Source organism: Corylus avellana, chromosome ca2 (assembly GCF_901000735.1).
Source record: "Corylus avellana chromosome ca2, CavTom2PMs-1.0".
Taxonomy (NCBI): Eukaryota; Viridiplantae; Streptophyta; class Magnoliopsida; order Fagales; family Betulaceae; genus Corylus; species Corylus avellana.
The window spans coordinates 23,915,005-23,934,183 of NC_081542.1; the positions used below are offsets into that span (position 1 = coordinate 23,915,005).

Below are 19,179 nucleotides of genomic sequence, written 5' to 3' on the forward strand. Positions count from 1 at the left end.
ATAATTTTTCATTGAGAAGCAGCAATGCAAATCTCTTTCTCTCTCTCTCTTGTCTTTTTCTAAATTGATTGTAAAATTTACAAAGGAACATTGAGATATAAATAGAAAGCAAGAGAAGAAAAAAAAAATTAGAAAAAAATATAAGGGACAAAAACAAAAATGGAAGAACATAAGCACCGAAAATAAAGATAAAAAAAAAAAAAAACGAATAAAATGAAAATACTAATATAATTGAAAATAACTATTCTACTCTTCATTGAGAATAGTATAATTTTTCATTGAGAAACAACGATTGGAAAATTTAAAAGAACTATTCTTGCAAAAAAATAAAATAAAGAAAAGAAATCATTGAGAAACAACGATTAGAAACTCTCTCTACCTCTCTCTTGTAGTTTTGTCTTTTTCCTGATTTGAGTGTGAAATTGACAGAGAAACATTGAGATATAAATAGAAAGCAAGAGAAGAGAAAAAGAAAAATAAACAGAGAGAGAAAGAAAGAATTTGGAAACCTATTGTTTTCTTCATTATGACAATTAAATATATTACAAATAAAACTCATATATTTTAATTGTCTCATATTGAGATATAAACATAAAGGAAGAGAAGATAAAAAGAAAATTAAATAAAGAGAGAGAAATAGAGAATTTGAAAACCTTTTTGTTTTCTTCATTAAGACAATTCAATGCATTATGATGATGATGAATATATATATATATATATATATATATATATATAATAATAATAATAATAATAATAATAATAATATATCTCACATTAACATATAAACATAAAGCAAGAGAAGATAAAAAGAAAATTAAATAAAGAGAGAGAAATAGAGAATTTGAAAACCTTTTGTGTTCTTCATTAAGACAACTCAATGCATTACAAATAAAAAATCAAAAAATTGGTTAAAACATAAATTATGGGAGAGAGAGAGAGAGAGAGATTTAAGACATTTAAGTGGAGAAAATTATGGGAGAGAGAGAGAGACAAAATTATGGGAGAGAGAAATAGTTAAGACACTTAAACCATATAATTAGTTTAGAGAGAGAAGAAAAGGTTCAAATATAAAATTATATTAAAAAAAAACGGTTGAAACATAAATTATGAGAGAGAGAGAGAGAGAGAGAGAGATTATGGGAGAGTGAGAATTATCACAATTAATTAAAAAAAAAAAGAAAGGAATTCAGATATAAAATTATGGGAGAGAGATTTAAGACAATTAAGTGGGGATAGAGAAAGAGAGAGAGAGAGAGAGAGAGAGAGAGAGACAAAAAACGATTGAAACACAAATTATGGGAGAATAAAAGTTAGCACAATTAATTGTCTTAAACCATAGAATTAGTTTAAGACATTTAAATTGAGATAGAGGGAGAAAGAGAGAGATTTAAGACAATTAAGTGGAGATAGAGGGAGAGAGAGAGAGAGAGAAAGAGAGAGAGACAAAAAACGGTTGAAACACAAATTATGGGAGAGAGTTAGCAGAATTAATTTTAAAAAAAAAACGGTTGAAACACAAATTATGGGAAAGAGATTTAAGACAATTAAATGGAGATAGAGAGAGAGAGAGAGAGAAAAAAAATGGTTGAAACACAAATTATGGGAGAGAGTTAGCACAATTAATTTAAAAATAAAAATAAAAAACGATTGAAACACAAATTATGGGAGAGTGAGAGTTAGCACAATTAATTATCTTAAACCATAGAATTAGTTTAAGACATTTAAGAGGAGATAGAGGGAGAGAGAGAGAGAGAGACAAAAACGGTTGAAACACAAATTATGGGAGAGTGAGAGTTAGCACAATTAATTAAATGTCTTAAACCATTGAATTAATTGAAAACATTTTTCTCAAAAAAGTTTAAGACATTTAAGTTGAGATAGAGGGAGAGAGAGAGAGACGTGGGAAATAGAGTAAGGAGGACACGTGTCGCAATTCTAAGCATTCCCTACGTCAAAACTCGGCTTTTATATATATATATGATTAGTTTATGTAGGTCTGGGGACAAATAAGTTATGGGGTATTTTGGGGTTTTTCAAAATACTTACAATTAGGGTTTTCCTGTAAATATATTATATATGTTGTAACCCTAAATTATTAAATGGTAAAATATAACTGCACTTTCTCCAGTGGATGTAGGCACATTGCCGAACCACATAGATTTGTGTCTCGACTCTCTCTTGAACTCTCTCTTTTCGAATTCTATATTATTCATCATTGTTATGCATACTAACAACAATCTATAATTTGTAATCTTGTAGCTTCGATTATGATTTTCTAAGAGCTTTTACTATGTGATGTAAGAGCTACATGCTCGTGATCCTTCATCAATTATTGAGACTGGAATGATTTCTTCTTTAAAAAAAAAAATAATAAATAAACATAGTTATGGGTTTCATGATTTACACAAAAGGTCACATGGGGGGTTAATGCTTTATTTTTATTTTTTTTTATTTTTTAATTTCAGTCGCTCCCAATCTCTCTCTCTCTCTTTGTTCTTTTTTTCTCTCCCTCTTTCTTTCTCATTATAGAGTGTAGACTATTGACTTTTGCTTGACCAAGTCAAGAGATCCCATGGAGGGCTTTGTGGGTGGGTTTCGTCTTCTTTTGGGTATATTTATACATTATGTGGCTTGGGGTTGTTGAAGTACTATTATAATTTAATATACTTAAATCTTATTTTAGGAGGTATCTCTAATATAAGTCTTATTTTACTCAAATCATTGACCTTAAAAGACACAAATAGATTTTAAACATTTTACGCTCGTGAGGTCGGTTATTTTAATTTAAATATATATTTTTTTTTTATTGAAACTTAATTTAAATGTAATATTTTATCGATTAAAAAAATGAAACACGTGATCGTTTGCATAATATATTTTCTTTTTATATTACTTTATTATTCTAATCTTATACATCACTTGACAGCCAAGAATGGGACAAGATTTCCTAGTTTTTAGGATCTAATTTTACGGAGTTTGCTTTTCTTCACTTGGATTCTAGCAACTTGAAATGCTCAAGCACTGGCTTTCCGACATTATTTAAGTTCTATGGTTAAATTAATCTTAAAATATTAGTGTATCACATGCGTTCATACATTATGAAATGTTGGAAAACAAAAATGTCGACATGTACTTCATCATAATTCATAAGTGACGTCAAGTTCCCACGAAAGCATTGCTTGCGTATTATCCCAAGAAATCTTTTGTTATTTTTAGTTGGGATAAATTAATGGGATAAACGTAAAATTTGTCATTTTGTTCGCCTAAATTATAAATTACTCGATCACTGAGATAGTGAAATATAAAAAATAATTTATAAGTCCATGTAGTTGGCCTAAATTACAAATCATTCCCTGTGATATTTAAAAAATAATATATAAGTCCTCAAGGTAGGCCAAAATAACAGTTTAATTCCTTAAATCAATTTACATGCTTTAAAGACAAATGTCAGTTTAATAAAAGGAGCAAACCAATTTTCTCCAACTTAATTTGAATGAAAACTTTGTCACAATTTATTAACTTGAATGTTGTTTTTATTTATTTTTCAATGGTTAGAAGATGTAATCCTTAAATTCTTGTAAAATGCTCCCAAATCATGACGTGGAAGGTGAAAATGAGAGAAGGTTATGCACAGAGTAAAATTTTGAGAATAGAAGAGATTAGATTAATTTACTGCAGCAATATGATCTTTAGAGTGATGTTGGATGTATAATCTTAGCTAGTGTCCTAAAATGATGTAAAAAAATCCTTGAGGACCTATAAGTTACTTAAGGAAAATTGATTTCAAGAAGTAAACTGATATTTAGGCATACCTTGTCACCTTGAGCACCTATAAATTATTTTTTAAATCACATAGAATAATTTGTAATTTAGGCCAAATATAGGGACCTATAAATTATTTTTTATATCATATGGAGTGATTTGTAATTTATGCTAACCTCCTAGACTAATTTTGCATTTATCCCTAAATTTATAGACTTAGAGCATCTCTAGTAAGAATAATTAAATAATATTGAAAATTTAATAAATATAAAGTCATGAGGGCTGCTAGGCATCCGAACATTTTTTCCCAAATTTCCTTTCCCATGGTCTGGACCCCACATTTATTTAAGAAAAAAATATACATAAATCTATTTATTTATTAAATGGACTAGATCATTTGAGAAAAAAGTATTGAGATGTCTAGTATTATCCTAAAGTCATATAAAAGTTTTACAAGAGACGTCTTTAATTTAAATGTATGAAGGTGAGATCGAATCTACCATCCTACGAGGATCCGCAAGACAACAAAAGAGACAGCTGACAAATTGAATGGGATGGATAAATAAAACGAGGCTTTTTTAAGTTTACTAACTATTAACTTTTTTATTCTATTTATTTATGTTTCTCACTAATAACAAATGGTGAAGATTCTTTTATAAATCTAGGTAGACTTTGTAGCCAAACGCTCCAGCAAGGTTTAGTCTCAAAAAACTCCGTTTCCTTTGATTGCTCAGCAGATCACTCTGAAGCTCAATTCTAATAGTAAGAGTTGCCAATCTCCTACAATAAATCTTCAGCATAATAGTTGTTCTCATCATGCCGATAGCAATTTCTCTTACTCATGATGTTTTTTTTCAACACAACTATATAATAAATTATCATTACTCATAAACTTAAATGCTTTCCAGATGAACAACTTATTTATGTTAATAGAGTTGCACTTTAGTTTTTGCCGTCACTTTTCATATGCTCATCTGCTTATCCATTTAGATATTCTATAGACATTCACAATACGTCAATACCATATTAATTATGTACTGATCATATGTTTTCTATCTGTTTTTGTTTCTTACAAAAGAAGAAAAAATTCGAGGTGGCTCTGTCAACTGTCAAGTAAAGAGCCTCAAGAAAGAAAACAGAAGGCAAAGGTGACAATTGCAAGGAGTAACATATTTCCAAAAAAGTGAGAAGACCTCAAATGGCTTCTAGTAGTGGACAAGATAACTATCAAGAAGTAGATGAGCCAGTCCCAGATCATCACAATATAACAATAGACCAACCTTATGTTGAGAGTGAGTGCTCTCTTATTCTTTGTTGCTCATATGCAGTCACATACACATGTTTGTTTAAGTTTTCCAATTAATGACGGATGACATTTACTTATATTTTCGGTGGAAATGAAAATGAGAAAAAAGTCAAAAAAATATTGTAATAGTGCCGTTTGGTCAAAATTTTATCTATTCTCAGACAATAGAAGTACAAAATGAAATATTTGTCATGATTCGAGCTAATTGTCAATTATGTTTAATTTTCTATTTGATATTAGGATTTGATTTTATTTGATTAGTATCTCATTTATTAGGACTTTATTTCTTTTCCTTATTAGTATTAAATTTGATTCAATTATTTTTCTTTTCTTATTAGGATCAAATTTACTTTCTCTACCAAGTATTTCTCTTCTATAAATAGGCTAGTTTGTAATCTAAAACATAGATTTAATTAAATTATTATCAAGTCAGAAAATTTCTCTCAAACACTATGTGATAAGTCAAGTAATATCTTAGCTAGGGAGAAGTATTATGAATTCCTTTGTTTTATGGTATGCATTCCATTCCAACTTGCGCAAATTGCATTGTGAATTTGGCTAAAATGATCTGTTAAGCGCATTTCTAGATAGGCCAAGAGAGATCCCCAAAAGAAAATAGAAAGGATGACGCAGACACACAAAAGGAGAAGAGAATTTTCATTTGTTGCTTTATTAGATATTTTATATGATCTATCACCAAAAATATTGTAGTTCATATGTGTCTGCTGCTTCAAAATTTACAGGGCAACAGAGATTTCAATACCTTGACACTTCTGTTCGTCTTTATCAAGCTGCCCTAAAAGGTGATTGGCAAGTTGCTAAGAATTTAGCTGAGAAATGTCCACATCTCTTACGGCGTCCCATAACAGAAGGTAATGAGACAGCTCTTCACATCGCAGTTACAGCAAAACGAGCTGATTTTGTAAAAGAACTGGTCAAATGGATGACTCCTGATGAGATAGCATTACAAAATAATGCGGGAAGCACAGCCCTTTACTTCGCTGCTGTATCAGGAATGGTGTTAATTGCTATGGAGATGGTGGAAGTGAACCCTCAACTGCCATTAATTCGTGGCAGCAGTGGAAAGACACCACTTTACGTGGCAGCTTTGAACGGACGTAGAGAGATGGTGTGGTATTTATACTCTGTGACTCCTTTTGAAGATTTGGAACCTATTGAACGCATTGATATCCTTGTTGCCACTATTTCTACTGATTTGTATGGTATGTCCTACATCGATCTCACTAATATTTGGTAGTTTGAGAATATTAATTTATACTTTGGTCTACTTATAACAGTTTCAATCGAACGTGGAATATAAATCATGAAAATTTCACAAGACTGATCATTCGACAATAATATTGAAGCATAACTTTGGCAATAATTTTAGAAAGTTTTTTCTTGACAGAGTCCGAGTGGTTTCTATTGCAATATATTGACCATACAATGATCAAATCACTTGTGTTGTTTTATGGACAGATATAGCATTATCAATTCTTAGAAAGGATCGAACTTTAGCTACTATGGAGGATAGCTATAGGAGGATAGCATTGCAAGAGTTGGCTAGAAAACCAATCGGCAGCAGAAGTCGGATATCAGCGTGGGAAAGATGCTTAAACTCGTGTCAGTGCCTCCAACACATGCAACTTTCTTTATTTGCACAGATATATATGCCGTTCCCAATTTTTTTTTTATCGCACTAATCAACTTTGAATGAGAAAGTAGTCATATCCAATGTTAATTTAGATGATATTTACTTCCTATGCTATGGGAAAATCAATCTAACGAAATAAACCATTTTACATTTATATGCCCCAATCTATTATAATATTGAAACTCTTTCAGGACATATAGACATAGAAGTGCATTGTCCCAATTTATTATAATATTTGAAACTCTTTCTGGCCACATAGACATAGAAGTGCATTAAGGGTAGTTTTTTTTTTTTTTTTTTTTTTTTTTTTTTTTGAGGCGGGGCGGGGGTGGTCTGAGAAGGTAGCCTCTTTCCACTTATTTGCAATATATTTTTCTTTTTAATAAGAAGAAATGTTATTTAGTAGATACAAAACCCAACGTTCTAATATACTCAAATCTCACTCTTACACAAAAGAGAATTAATAACCAAAAAAAAAAAAAAGATCCCTAAAAATTAAGGACAAGTTCCAGAATTTTCTTCAACAACACCCGCCAGAGTAGAGAAACTTAGCTTATCACTTTCCTCTTTATTTTTCAGCTTTGGACATTCGAATTTATAATTCCCATATTTTTTGCAATAGTAACACTTCACTCTGCTTTTCAAATTAATTGGACTATGATTAGCCTCCTTTATCAGGGTCCCTCTCAATGGATTAACCTCTAAAATTAAAGAAATTTTTCGAACAACCCTTAACAAATAAACCATCAGCTTGATTATCGCTAACTTTCCCTTTCAATATTGTCTTCAAGTCCATAAAATTCAAGGTAGATTTAACATCCATTAAGGAGAGAGAGAGAGAGCTTTCGAAGAGAGATAGAGCGCTGGATCGAGGAGTTGCCGCCGCCAGAGGAGAGAGAGATGATCCAGTGAGAGAGAGAGAGAGAGAGAGAGAGCTAGATCGGGGGAGCTGCGCCATCGGAGGAGAGAGAGACGATCAAGTGAGAGAGCACTGCCGGGGAGAGAGAGAGAGAGAGAGAGAGAGAGAGAGAGAATTGGGTTCGTGAGAGAGTGAGAGAGCTAAGAGAGAGAGTTGGGTTCACAGAAAGAGGAAGGGAGGACGTTGCTGAAGAAATTCGTGGGCCTAACTCATCTCATAAAACCAGTTCAATAAGAGAGAATTGCTCATTCCTTATAAACATGCCAAAAATCTTGTGCACAAGCAGTGTGTGACTATTTCTCAACACCCTCCCTCACGTGCAGGTCGGTATTTTTCCTGGTCCTTGTCACGGGGTAAGTAGTGTGGGCCCCCATTCGTCTTGTGATAGGCTCTGATACCATAAAGAAATTCGTGAGCCTAACTCATCTCATTAAACCGGTTCAATAAGAGAGAATTGTCAATTCCTTATAAACATGCCCAAGATCTTGTCCACAAGCAATGTGAGACTATTTCTCAACTGATACCGTGAAGAAATTCATGGGCCTAACTCATCTCATAGAACTGGTTCTATAGGAGATGATTGCCCACTCCTTATAAATACGCCCAAGGTCTTGTCCACAGGCAATGTGAGATTATTCTCCGACACCCTCCCTCACGTGCAGGCCGGTATTTTTCCTAGTCCTTGTCACTGGGTAAGTAGTGTGGGCCCCATTCATCCTGTGGTAGGCTTTGATACCATGAAGAAATTCGTGGGCCTAACTCATCTTATCAAACCGGTTCAACATGGTATCATAGTCAAAGGTCATGGGATCGAACCTTGACTCCGTCAAATCACCTCCCATTTAAATTAAATATTTCACGTGTTGGGCCCCACTTATTAAAAGGAAGTTTGAGTCCACACGTGAGGAAGAGTGTTAAAGTAATGATTAAGTGATTAAATTTATCTCTTCCTATCAGCTTAAGCTTTTGGGACAAGCGGTAATTTAACAGTTGCAACCAAAACATCCCCAATTGGAGACGTTACAACTAAAAACATCCCCAATTAGGGATGTTGCTACCAAAAACGTCCCCACTCTTTGGGGAGGTGCACTGTAGATAATTGGGGATGTTACTATAGTAAAACGTCCCCTCTTTATGAAAGAGGGGTCGTTTTATTATTAAAATGTCCCATGTTGGGGACGTTTTGTTAAAAAGACCCCCATTAAAAAAACATCTCTAAAACAATTTTTTTTTTTTTTTGGGTTGTGGCATAATTATATTTTACAGTCGTTTTGGTTATTTATTGGACGAGGAAGTTTCTGCAGCGATTTTACAAATGTTGGTAGTACATGTCCAAAATTGAAAACTAATATGTTAATGCTAAAGAGCACGAAAGTACAAACAGACGGTGAAATATTAATGTTCCTAAGTTTAAATCTCATTTTAATTATTCTATGAGTCTTGCTAAAATAGTTACCGAGGTTCCCATATTTATTGATTATAAAATTAATATATTCTTTCTTACCAAATAATATTTCAATGGATTTGTTTTCATAATCCCAGGGTTCAAGGGAATGTGTAACAAAGCTTTGATGCAGACATTGGCTCATGAATTACTTGAACTCATATGGAGAGAGGTTCTAATATTGCCAAAAGACCAGTTCTCAAACGTAATTGATGTGCATTCGGCTTCACTTTTTGGAGCTGCAAAAGTAGGGAATGTTGAATATATAATTACAGTTTTACGATCTTATCCTGATCTCATATGGCAAGTAGACCGTAAACGCCGAAGTATATTTCACATTGCTGTTAAATATCGACACGAGAGTGTGTTCAATTTAATATATGAAATAGGTGCTATCAAGGATATTATTGCACAATATATTGATGACAACGAAAGGAACATGCTACACTTAGCTGGCCGATTGGCTCCTTTACATCGACTAAATATCATATCAGGAGCACCCCTTCAAATGCAACGAGAGTTACTGTGGTTTAAGGTGGGTGGTAATTATATTATCTAAATTTATTTTTCTTTTGATTGCATAGTTATTAGTAGCACTTTCACTTGTCAATTATATATACTTTGATCATTGTAGGAGATAGAAAAGATTGTGCCACGTTCTTACAAGAAGAAAAATAATATAGATCAAGAAGGCCGTAAAGTTGCAAAAACGACACCTTGGGAATTATTCACGAAGGAACATGAAAAGTTAAAAGAACAAGGTGAAAAGTGGATGAAAGACACAGCAAACTATTGCATGCTTGTGGCGACATTGATTGCCACTGTAGTCTTTGCTGCAGCTTTTACTGTACCAGGTGGCAACAATCAAGAAATAGGTACACCCATTTTTTTGAAAAGTAAGTGGTTTACAGTGTTCTTCATATCAGATGCACTTGCATTGGTCTCCTCTTCCACTTCGATACTAGTATTTTTATCAATTCTCACTTCGCGTTATACAGAAAAGGATTTTCTCGTTTCATTGCCTACAAGGTTGTTGTTTGGACTTGCAACACTCTTCATCTCTATAGCAAGCATGGTTGTTGCTTTCAGTGCAACTTGCTTCTTGGTTCATAACAGCGAAATGGCATGGTTACCAATTACAATAATTGCTTTAACTGGTGTCCCAGTTACTTTATTTGTTGTGCTACATTTTCGTCTTTGGGCTGATATTATTCGCTCAACATACTGGTCCCAGTATCTTTTTCAGCCACATAAACGAAAGCTTTTTTAGCAGAAGATATTGATTGGGCAGGTGATCACTAAAAAATATGAAATTGAAGTCAAACAAAGAGGAAGACAAAATCGGAGAGGTAGTCAAAAGTTTTTTAGACAAGGCTGAAGAAAGAATTGAGCAAAAAAGAAGACATTGGACTTTGAATTGATGTTCTTCTGAATCATTTCCATCAAGACTGAATTACCATTATTTTTACTTTTATTTTGCATTGTAACTTTTCTTTATAAGCCCAAAGTGGGATGGTGATATTGCAGTGTGTTCCAATCACTTTTTACATATCCTTTATTTTATTAATTATGAATTTCTTTTCGGCCCATTTATTTGTCTCGGAAAAAATCTTGAATAATTATTTTTCTTGGAACTAACCTTAAGTAGTTGGCACTATTCATTGAGATACTATTAAAGTTTTTATACATTTTCCACACTAACCTTTACACTCCCACGTGTTAAAATCACTGGTGATTGAACCTACTTGTGACCGTTGGATGTTATATAATCACAGAATTCTTGAGCAGTAAAAGAAAGAAAAAAATCGGTAAAGTTCTCTTAACTCCTTCAAACTATCACTCTAGGAATAATTTACCCCATAAACTATCAATTTTGACAATTTACACCACAAACTACCAAAATAATGACAATGTACCTCCAAATTCTAACAAAATAACGAAATTACCTTTATAAAAAATACTAAATTTTATAATAAATAAATAAATAAAGCAAAACGGGGTGCTGAACCACCCCTGGATGGTGGCCGGACCACCCCTAGGTAACTGGGGATGGTCCGGTCACCCACCAGGGGGTGGATCGGCCACCCTAGAGAGAAAAATCTAGGCTTGCCTAATTAATCTTCATATGAGCATTGATGTTAGAGACTGAAAAACTTCTTCTTTGCAAGGGATTGTGAGACCCATGCCGTCGCTGAAGGAGCAGGATTTGGAAATCAGGACGAGTCAAGTAAGAGATTGGGACAATGAATCATCTTTTGTTTTCTCAAACATATAGAACAAAATGAACTAGACATACAGAAATGGCTTCTGTCTTCTTCGGCTTGGGAAGGGGTCTTGGAAGTTGTATTTACGAAGAACCACCCCTGTTTTTTTTTTTTTTTTTAACTTTTGTTTTACATTTTTTTTTTCAAATTTTTAGGGATATTTTGTATTATTGAAAATTCTATAGGGATAATTTTGTTCATTTTTCTAGCATTGGGGTGCACATTGTCGTTGTTTTGGTAGTTTGTGGATAAATTGTTGCAATTGATAGTTTATGGGATAAATTGTCATTGAGATGGTAGTTTAAGGGGGTTTAGAGGACTTAAAAAGTGATATCATCTCAAGTGTTCTTTGGTGGAATTTTAGGGAAGTACTATATTTTTCAAATTTTTTCTTTAAAACTTGATTTCTAAATGATGTATTACATTCACATCGAATTTATTATTTTAAAAAATGAATCACTAATTCATTAAATGATAAAACATTATTTGGTAAAACTTTTGAAGAAAAAAATTAGGATGTATGGTATTTCTCGAGATTTTATAAAAGAGAATGTTAGCTTATTTTATACAAGCCTCGCCTTGACAAAGTTTTTGCCAAATTTGTGGATTGTGCTCAAACGGAATATAATCTCTTCTTTCCCCAAATTGATATTTCTATGAAATCTATCATATTTCCAGAACTAATGAGATACGAAAAATAAGAAAAAGGCAAAAACAAACGATCACAAACATAGATATTTATATGGTTTACAACTAATGCTTACATTTACAGAGTTTCAGCGATATTTCTCTATTTTTTGTGAAACAATACATGATGCATCAATTACATCCATACAAACCTCTAAAGTCAAAAGTGACTACAAATAAGACCCCCAACTAGGTCAAAACACCAAGTTGGTAGACGTAATTATGATCACGACTATGTTGGTAAATGTAAATCTTCACCATGATGGAATTAGGATCAAAATATTATCGAATATCTAAGAAATCTTCTCAAAATGCTAGAGTTATCTAGAGTTTGAAGGAAAAATTGAAGAAAGCTCAACTCCAAGGCTTCTTATTGATAAAAACTCAAATATAATCAAAAGCTCCTGACTTTCTTACATATTAGGTCTACTGTATTTATAACAATAAGCAAATTTGGAGCAAAAGTAAACCTACGCATATTATGAAAGTTTCTAGAATAATAAAGGAAAAATTACAATTAAATAAAATCATAATTTAAATAACGTAAATAATAAAATAAAATATATTTGATTGTTGGAATAAAATCTTCATTAAAGTCCACAATAAAGCAATCAAGTCTTTCCTTCTTGGATTCTTGCCTTATTTCCGTTCAGCCTTTCAATCTCCTATTTGTAGCCCGTTTTGACCTAGTAAACATTAAAATTAGCCAAATATGATGAAACATGAATTTGCAGATCTTTGAATTAGCTTTCCAAAGCCACCACGTTTGTTCAAATCCAATATCCAAAACTCGTGATATCACATTTTTAGTAAAACTCGTCAAGTGCGAATTTCTCCTTACATCAGTAACCCTCTAACTAACCCTCATGGAAGTGGAGAGTGCCTTGGGATAAAAACTGTTGGATCGGGCCTAGGGATAAAAACGGTTGACCATCTCATCTGAAAACCAATTGGTGTCCAATGAGAAAAGCCAAATCCTTTTATGGCATTCGAAATCGCACCTCGCAAGGTATCTAAGAGCCGTCTAAGTGAACAGAGTAGCGGCATTGTTGAACCTCAACAAAAACTAATGGATCATTTTGTTGCAAAAACATGTGGTCTGATGACAGTCAAATGGTGGTGGGAAGGAATACCCTCCACGAATGTGTGTCGGAAATAAGAGATTGGCCACCTTGGTGTAGACCAAATGCGCCACGCATGAACAAGAAGAAGGCGCGAATGATTGCAACATTTCTCACACGAATAACGGAGGAATGCCCTTACAAGGACAAGGAGGAAGATGTTGTGAGTGTTGAGTTCCCACTTTGAAAAAATATAAAGAAGAAAAGTAGTTAAAATACCTAAGTGGACCTAAGCCAATTAGCTTAGGCTTAGGGCCTAGAGTCATGTTCAAATATGTATATGAATGTATTCTTGGTTAACATTCCCAAACACTTTACCTTTCCAACAAGTAGTATCAAACCCATAGTTAACTTCCACGTCTAGTATGGGAGTTGTGCGCTGCGGTTGATATAGGACGTGGTCCCCACCCCCATTAAAGGCTAAAAGCTTTTAATTTCTATTTAATTTTAAATAAGACTTTATTCTCATTTCCCTACTACGATTATGTTTACTTTGCCCATTAAAATTAAGTTTACTTTTGCTACTAGAAGTAATTTTACTTTATTACAAGTATTTCTATTTGTAATGTAAAACTCAATCAATTGAATTATTATCAAGTCAAAGAATTTCTCTCAAACACTCTACGGAGTCTTTCCTTTTTATTTATTTTTTTATTTTTATTAAGCCTACAAGCTTGTTTTATCTTTTGGTCAGAAGACGAAGACGTTTCTGATTGTGGTTACTTAGTCTTCTACTACGTCAGTGGTCCTCGGGGCAACTCTTGATGTAACCCACTCTTAAATATGTAAAAAGACTCACAAGCAAAGGGGAGTTTGTTCAATGTGGAAGAGACTAACAAGTGAGTGAGAGATTGATGTTAATACACTTGTGAGTGTTAAGTTCCCACATGAGAAAATATTAAGAAAAATGGCAATTAATATACCTAAGTGGACCCAAATCCATTAGCTTAAGCTTTCGAACTAGAATGATGCTCAAATATATATATATATAACAGAACAATCAAACAATGGCCCTGTTTGCCAATACCTAAAAGAAAATGGCCTGAAACTGTAGCAAAATTTGATTAATGTGTGAAAAAATAAGAATGTTTGATATGGAAAAGCGAAAAAAAAAAATTTATTTTATAGTGATTTTTTTATTTGAAAAGTAATAAAATATAATTGATGTGATGTAAAAAATTCAAATTTCAGTAGTAGTATCTACCTTCCTCAACCAAGACTTATATAAAGCCAAAAATTCTCTCTCTTGTTTAAAGAGAGAAGCTTTGGGAAACCCTTAGGGTTTTTACAATCATACTCTCAAACTTTAAAAAGTTTCAACTTAATGTATTCATCTTTCAATTTTACCAATCCTCTAGTATTTTCCGTTAAAAGAGTATTCTAATCTAAACAACCTACTAGAAGATTGGAAGGGGAGGCATGGAGGGAAATGAAATTGAAAATAAAAGAGTATTCTAATCTCTTCATTTTTTTTTTTTCTCTCGTAAATATTCTATTTTAAAAAGTTGGATTGGTATTACATATATGTAGTTGATAAACCATGGGGTGAGCACTACATTGTTGGAGAATTTGAAGTCAGGCGTTCAAGAATTCTTTAATCTCCCAATGGAAGAGAAGAAGAAGTTTTGGCAACATCCGGGAGATCTTGAGGGATTTGGGCAGGCCTTTGTTGTGTCTGAAGAGCAGAAGCTTGATCGGGCAGACTTATTCTACATGATCACTCTTCCAACCCATTTGAGGAAGCCCTACTTGCTCCCTGAGTTCCCTCAGCCATTCAGGTTCTCTCTCTTTCTCTGATTACGGGTGGTTCGGTGTTAGACGCATACATTCACCGCTCTAAATAGCTCCTAGGACTGCATTGTGCTCATTGACTTGAGATTTGATTATAATAAACTCTTAAATAGAGAATATTTTGATATCAACCTAATATGAAATATACAAAAAATATTATACATATCTTCTTTACATGTATACAGAAAATATACAGAGATACCTTAGAAGCTTACTCAGTTAAATTGAAAGCTCTTGCCATGAAAATCCTTGACCTCCTGGCAAAAGCTCTCAAAATGGAAGCTATGGATATGAAGGAGTTGTTTGAAGAAGGGTGGCAAAGCTTTAGGATGAACTATTATCCTCCTTGTCCACAACCAGAGCTTGTCATTGGCCTCAATCCTCACTCTGATGCTGTTGGCCTAACAATCCTCCTACAAGTCAATGAAATGGAGGGTCTCCAGATAAGAAAAAATGGGATCACTACAAAAATTAATTTTTTTTTTGACTGAGGGTTTTTGACGTGTCAATGGTATTGACACGTCAAAAACCCCTCTTGACGCGTCGTTTTTGACGTTCATCGACCGTGAAAAGGGTAGGTGTCAAAAAATTGGGGTTTTTGACGTGTCTACAGTGACACGTCAAAAAATTTTTGACGCGTCGAAAATGGCACGTCAAAAAAATATTTTTGACGTGCCGAAATGACACGTCAAAACTTTTTTGACGTGTCAAAATGACACGTCAGAAAATTTTTTGACGTGTCATTTTGACACGTCAGAAACTTTTTTGACGTGTCAAAATGACACGTCAGAAACTTTTTTGACGTGTCAGTATGACACGTCAAAAAATTGTACGTGAGGTTTTTGACGTGTCAGACAGTTTGACACGTCAAAAATTTTTTTTTTTTTTTTTTTTTAAAAATAATTTTTCTTGATAATTCCTGATATTACAATAATTCCTGATATTTCAATTCCAATTCCGATATTCCAATAATCCAATAATCCACTTATATAATCCGTATCCAACATCCAATATCCAACATCCAACATCCAATATATAACCAATATCCAACGTCCAATATATATACAACGTCCAATATATACACAACCAATATATATACAACGTCCAATATCCAACACAACCAATATATATACAACGTCCAATATCCAACACAACCAATATATATACAACGTCCAATATCCAACATCCAATATATATCCAACGTCCAATATATACACAACACAACCAATATATATACAACGTCCAATATCCAACACAACACAACCAATATATATACAACGTCCAATATATACACAACACAACCAATATATATACAACGTCCAATATCCAACACAACACAACCAATATATATACAACGTCCAATATCCAACACAACACAACCAATATATATCCAACACAACCAATATATATACAACGTCCAATATCCAACACAACACAACCAATATATATCCAACACAACACAACCAATATATATCCAACACAACCAATATATATCCAACACAACACAACCAATATATATCCAACACAACACAACACAACCAATATATATCCAACACAACACAACCAATATATATCCAACACAACCAATATATATCCAACATCCAATATATATATCATTAAACAAAATTCAATATCCAATCCACTTACATAATCCACAATCCAATCTATAATACACATCCATAATATAATCCACCTACATAATCCACAATCCAATACATAATACACATTCATAATACAATCCACCTACATAATCCATAATCCATAATCCACAATCCATCTACATAATCCATAATCTACCATATATATAATCGACATATATAATCTACCATCCATAATCCAATCTAATCCAATCCATAATCAATTTCCAACATCCAATATATATCCAACACAACACAACCAATATATAACCAATATCCAACATCCAATATATATATATCCAATATCCAACTTCATTAAACAAGATAATATATCCAATATATATATCCAACACAATACAATACAACTTCATTAAACCAAATTCTATTTCCAATATATACATCCAACACAACACAACTTAATTAAACAAAATTCCATTTCCAATATATATATATCCAACACAACACAACTTCATTAAACAAAATTCAATATCCAATATATATATCCAAGACAACACAATTTCATTAAACAAAATTCTATATCCAATATATATATCCAACACAACACAACTTCATTAATAATATGTATCCAATATCCAACAAACAAAATTTCAACACACATACTACATTTCAACACAACACATAACAAAACATATATATAAATGAAAAAACGTTCTAACATTTCTGGAGTATCTACTAGAAATTAGTTTCAATTAGTCTCAACAAGCATATAGTGAGATCTAACAATATACAAAACAACAAACAGTGTTGACCAGCCCTATGGCGCTCTACTCAACACAATCATCCTCCAACTCCTAATTTGCATTGCCTGCGAATTAATTGTGAACCAATAATAATCAATACAAAAATTAGAAATTATTATATAATACGATGCAAATATACGTAAGTTTTAAAATGGACCGCTGTAACTAGGGGTTTGTAACAGTTATTCTAACAGTGAACAATTGTTAGAAAAACAAAATAAAATATAGAATTACCTCTCGGGGGCGCAGACCCAGACGTCGACCCGAACATTGCCTCGAGCTGGCGTAAACGAGTCTCAAACATGTCATCTTTCTCTGCTATCTGCCTCGCCATCTCATCTATCGCACTTTTTTGTGCTGCCCGCTCCTCTTCAAGTTCTCTGATTCTATCTGCCATCTGTGACGAGGAGCTCCAAGAATTTTGAGACCGTGTCTGGGACGGTGTATAGTATGAATGTATGCTGCCCCGCACCGGCAGCACATTCGGACCCAGCTGGCGGACCCTACCAGCATACTCCGGCTTATTTCCATGCGCCTGAGCATACGCATCATTAGGTGTCCACCGTACCGTCCCTTCCGTTACGGTATCAGTATTTGCCGGGTCAGTGGCCGCCAATTCCTGCATCCTCTCCTGTACATTAAAAAACAAGTTAGTATCTCGTATAAGGAACGTTAATCATAAATAATTTATCAAAATATATATGCTTGAGTACTTACACATCTTTCTCTGACCACGTCATTCGGATAGCCACCTTCCTTGTATGTGTGAGTCTTGATGTAACTTTCCGCTCGAGTTGGAGGAGTGCCCCCCGCGTCTACGGTCTGCATACAAAAAAAAAATAAGACGGGTTTTGGACTTAAACAACCGATTATATATATATATATATATAAGTACCTCTTGATGTGCCACTCTAGCATAGCTCATCGACCCAGTGCAGTGAGGCGTGTTGTTTTTTGCTCGCAATTCTTTCATCTTGGCAGCATACTCCTACATGTATATAAGTCTTAAAATGTCAGGTCTAACCCAATTAGAATTAATGAAACTAAACATCTACAATTAATTTCACTAAGTCTTAAAACACTCCTGACGTACCTGATTTTTCGGGTCGCACCATCTCGCCAACAAGACATTCAAGTCCACTGGGTCGTATCTCCTAACGGCATCTTCACCCATTCTCGCCTTCACTGAGTCTGTAGTATCACCCGCTTGAATTTTTAATGCTCGTTTTACAGAGTGTCTCCAACTCTTCGGCTTTGTGCCCATATCTTTGAAGGCGTCCCTTTTAATCGCCTCAATATTGTACTCAGGCGGCATGTAGAACTGAGTCTGCATATATAAATCGAACAAATTAGGCGTATAATTGCACACTTTAATGTTTAAAATATTGAAATACATATGCTAAAATATGAAGAAAAATGTAACCATACCATAAGGGTGTCCCATATATCTTCCTTCGCACGAGGATGTACATGCTCTCATTCATCCCGGAGCTTAACATAAGTCCCTGCCCTTATGATGTTCCCGGCCTCCCTTCTGAATTTCATCCCGCTAAATCCTACGGGCTGCCATGCTTTATTGTACTCGCAGACGATTTTTTGGCCAAGGGGGACCGCCCACTTCTTGTTCGATGGTGGGATGTCCACCACCTGAAATTGGGTGCTCCCGTCTCCCCTGGTACCTAACACATTAATAATTGCCAATTATATTTATTTGAAATTTAATACTAACTACATAAATTTTATACATATTCAAAATGAGTTTTTTAAACATATATACTTACTTATTGTCCGGAGTTGTCGAACGCTCAACACTTCTGGAGGATCATCGTCCTC

The 19,179-nt window shown here is 33.7% G+C and overlaps 2 protein-coding genes and 1 non-coding gene across 3 annotated transcripts in view; 2 read left to right on the forward strand and 1 right to left on the reverse strand.

The window, feature by feature from the left end:
• Positions 1-4,254: 4,254 nt before the first annotated feature.
• Positions 4,255-4,356, reverse strand: LOC132173196 (small nucleolar RNA snoR99). Its single transcript, XR_009439287.1, has one exon. It is a non-coding gene; the product is annotated as a small nucleolar RNA snoR99 (small nucleolar RNA).
• A 604-nt stretch (positions 4,357-4,960) lies between these two features.
• LOC132169385 (ankyrin repeat-containing protein ITN1-like) lies at positions 4,961-10,355 on the forward strand. Its single transcript, XM_059580423.1, has 4 exons — positions 4,961-5,054; positions 5,812-6,291; positions 9,184-9,620; positions 9,720-10,355. The coding sequence occupies exons 1-4, from the start codon at positions 4,961-4,963 to the stop codon at positions 10,353-10,355; spliced, it is 1,647 nt and encodes a 548-aa protein (XP_059436406.1).
• A 4,338-nt stretch (positions 10,356-14,693) lies between these two features.
• Positions 14,694-19,179, forward strand: part of LOC132172319 (oxoglutarate-dependent flavonoid 7-O-demethylase 1-like) — an 8,351-nt gene continuing 3,865 nt past the window's right edge. The window contains exons 1-2 of the mRNA XM_059583796.1: positions 14,694-14,935; positions 15,145-15,404. Of these exons, the coding sequence (XP_059439779.1) occupies positions 14,763-14,935; positions 15,145-15,404 (433 nt within the window). The 5' untranslated portion in view covers positions 14,694-14,762. The remainder of the gene's footprint in view (positions 14,936-15,144; positions 15,405-19,179) is intronic.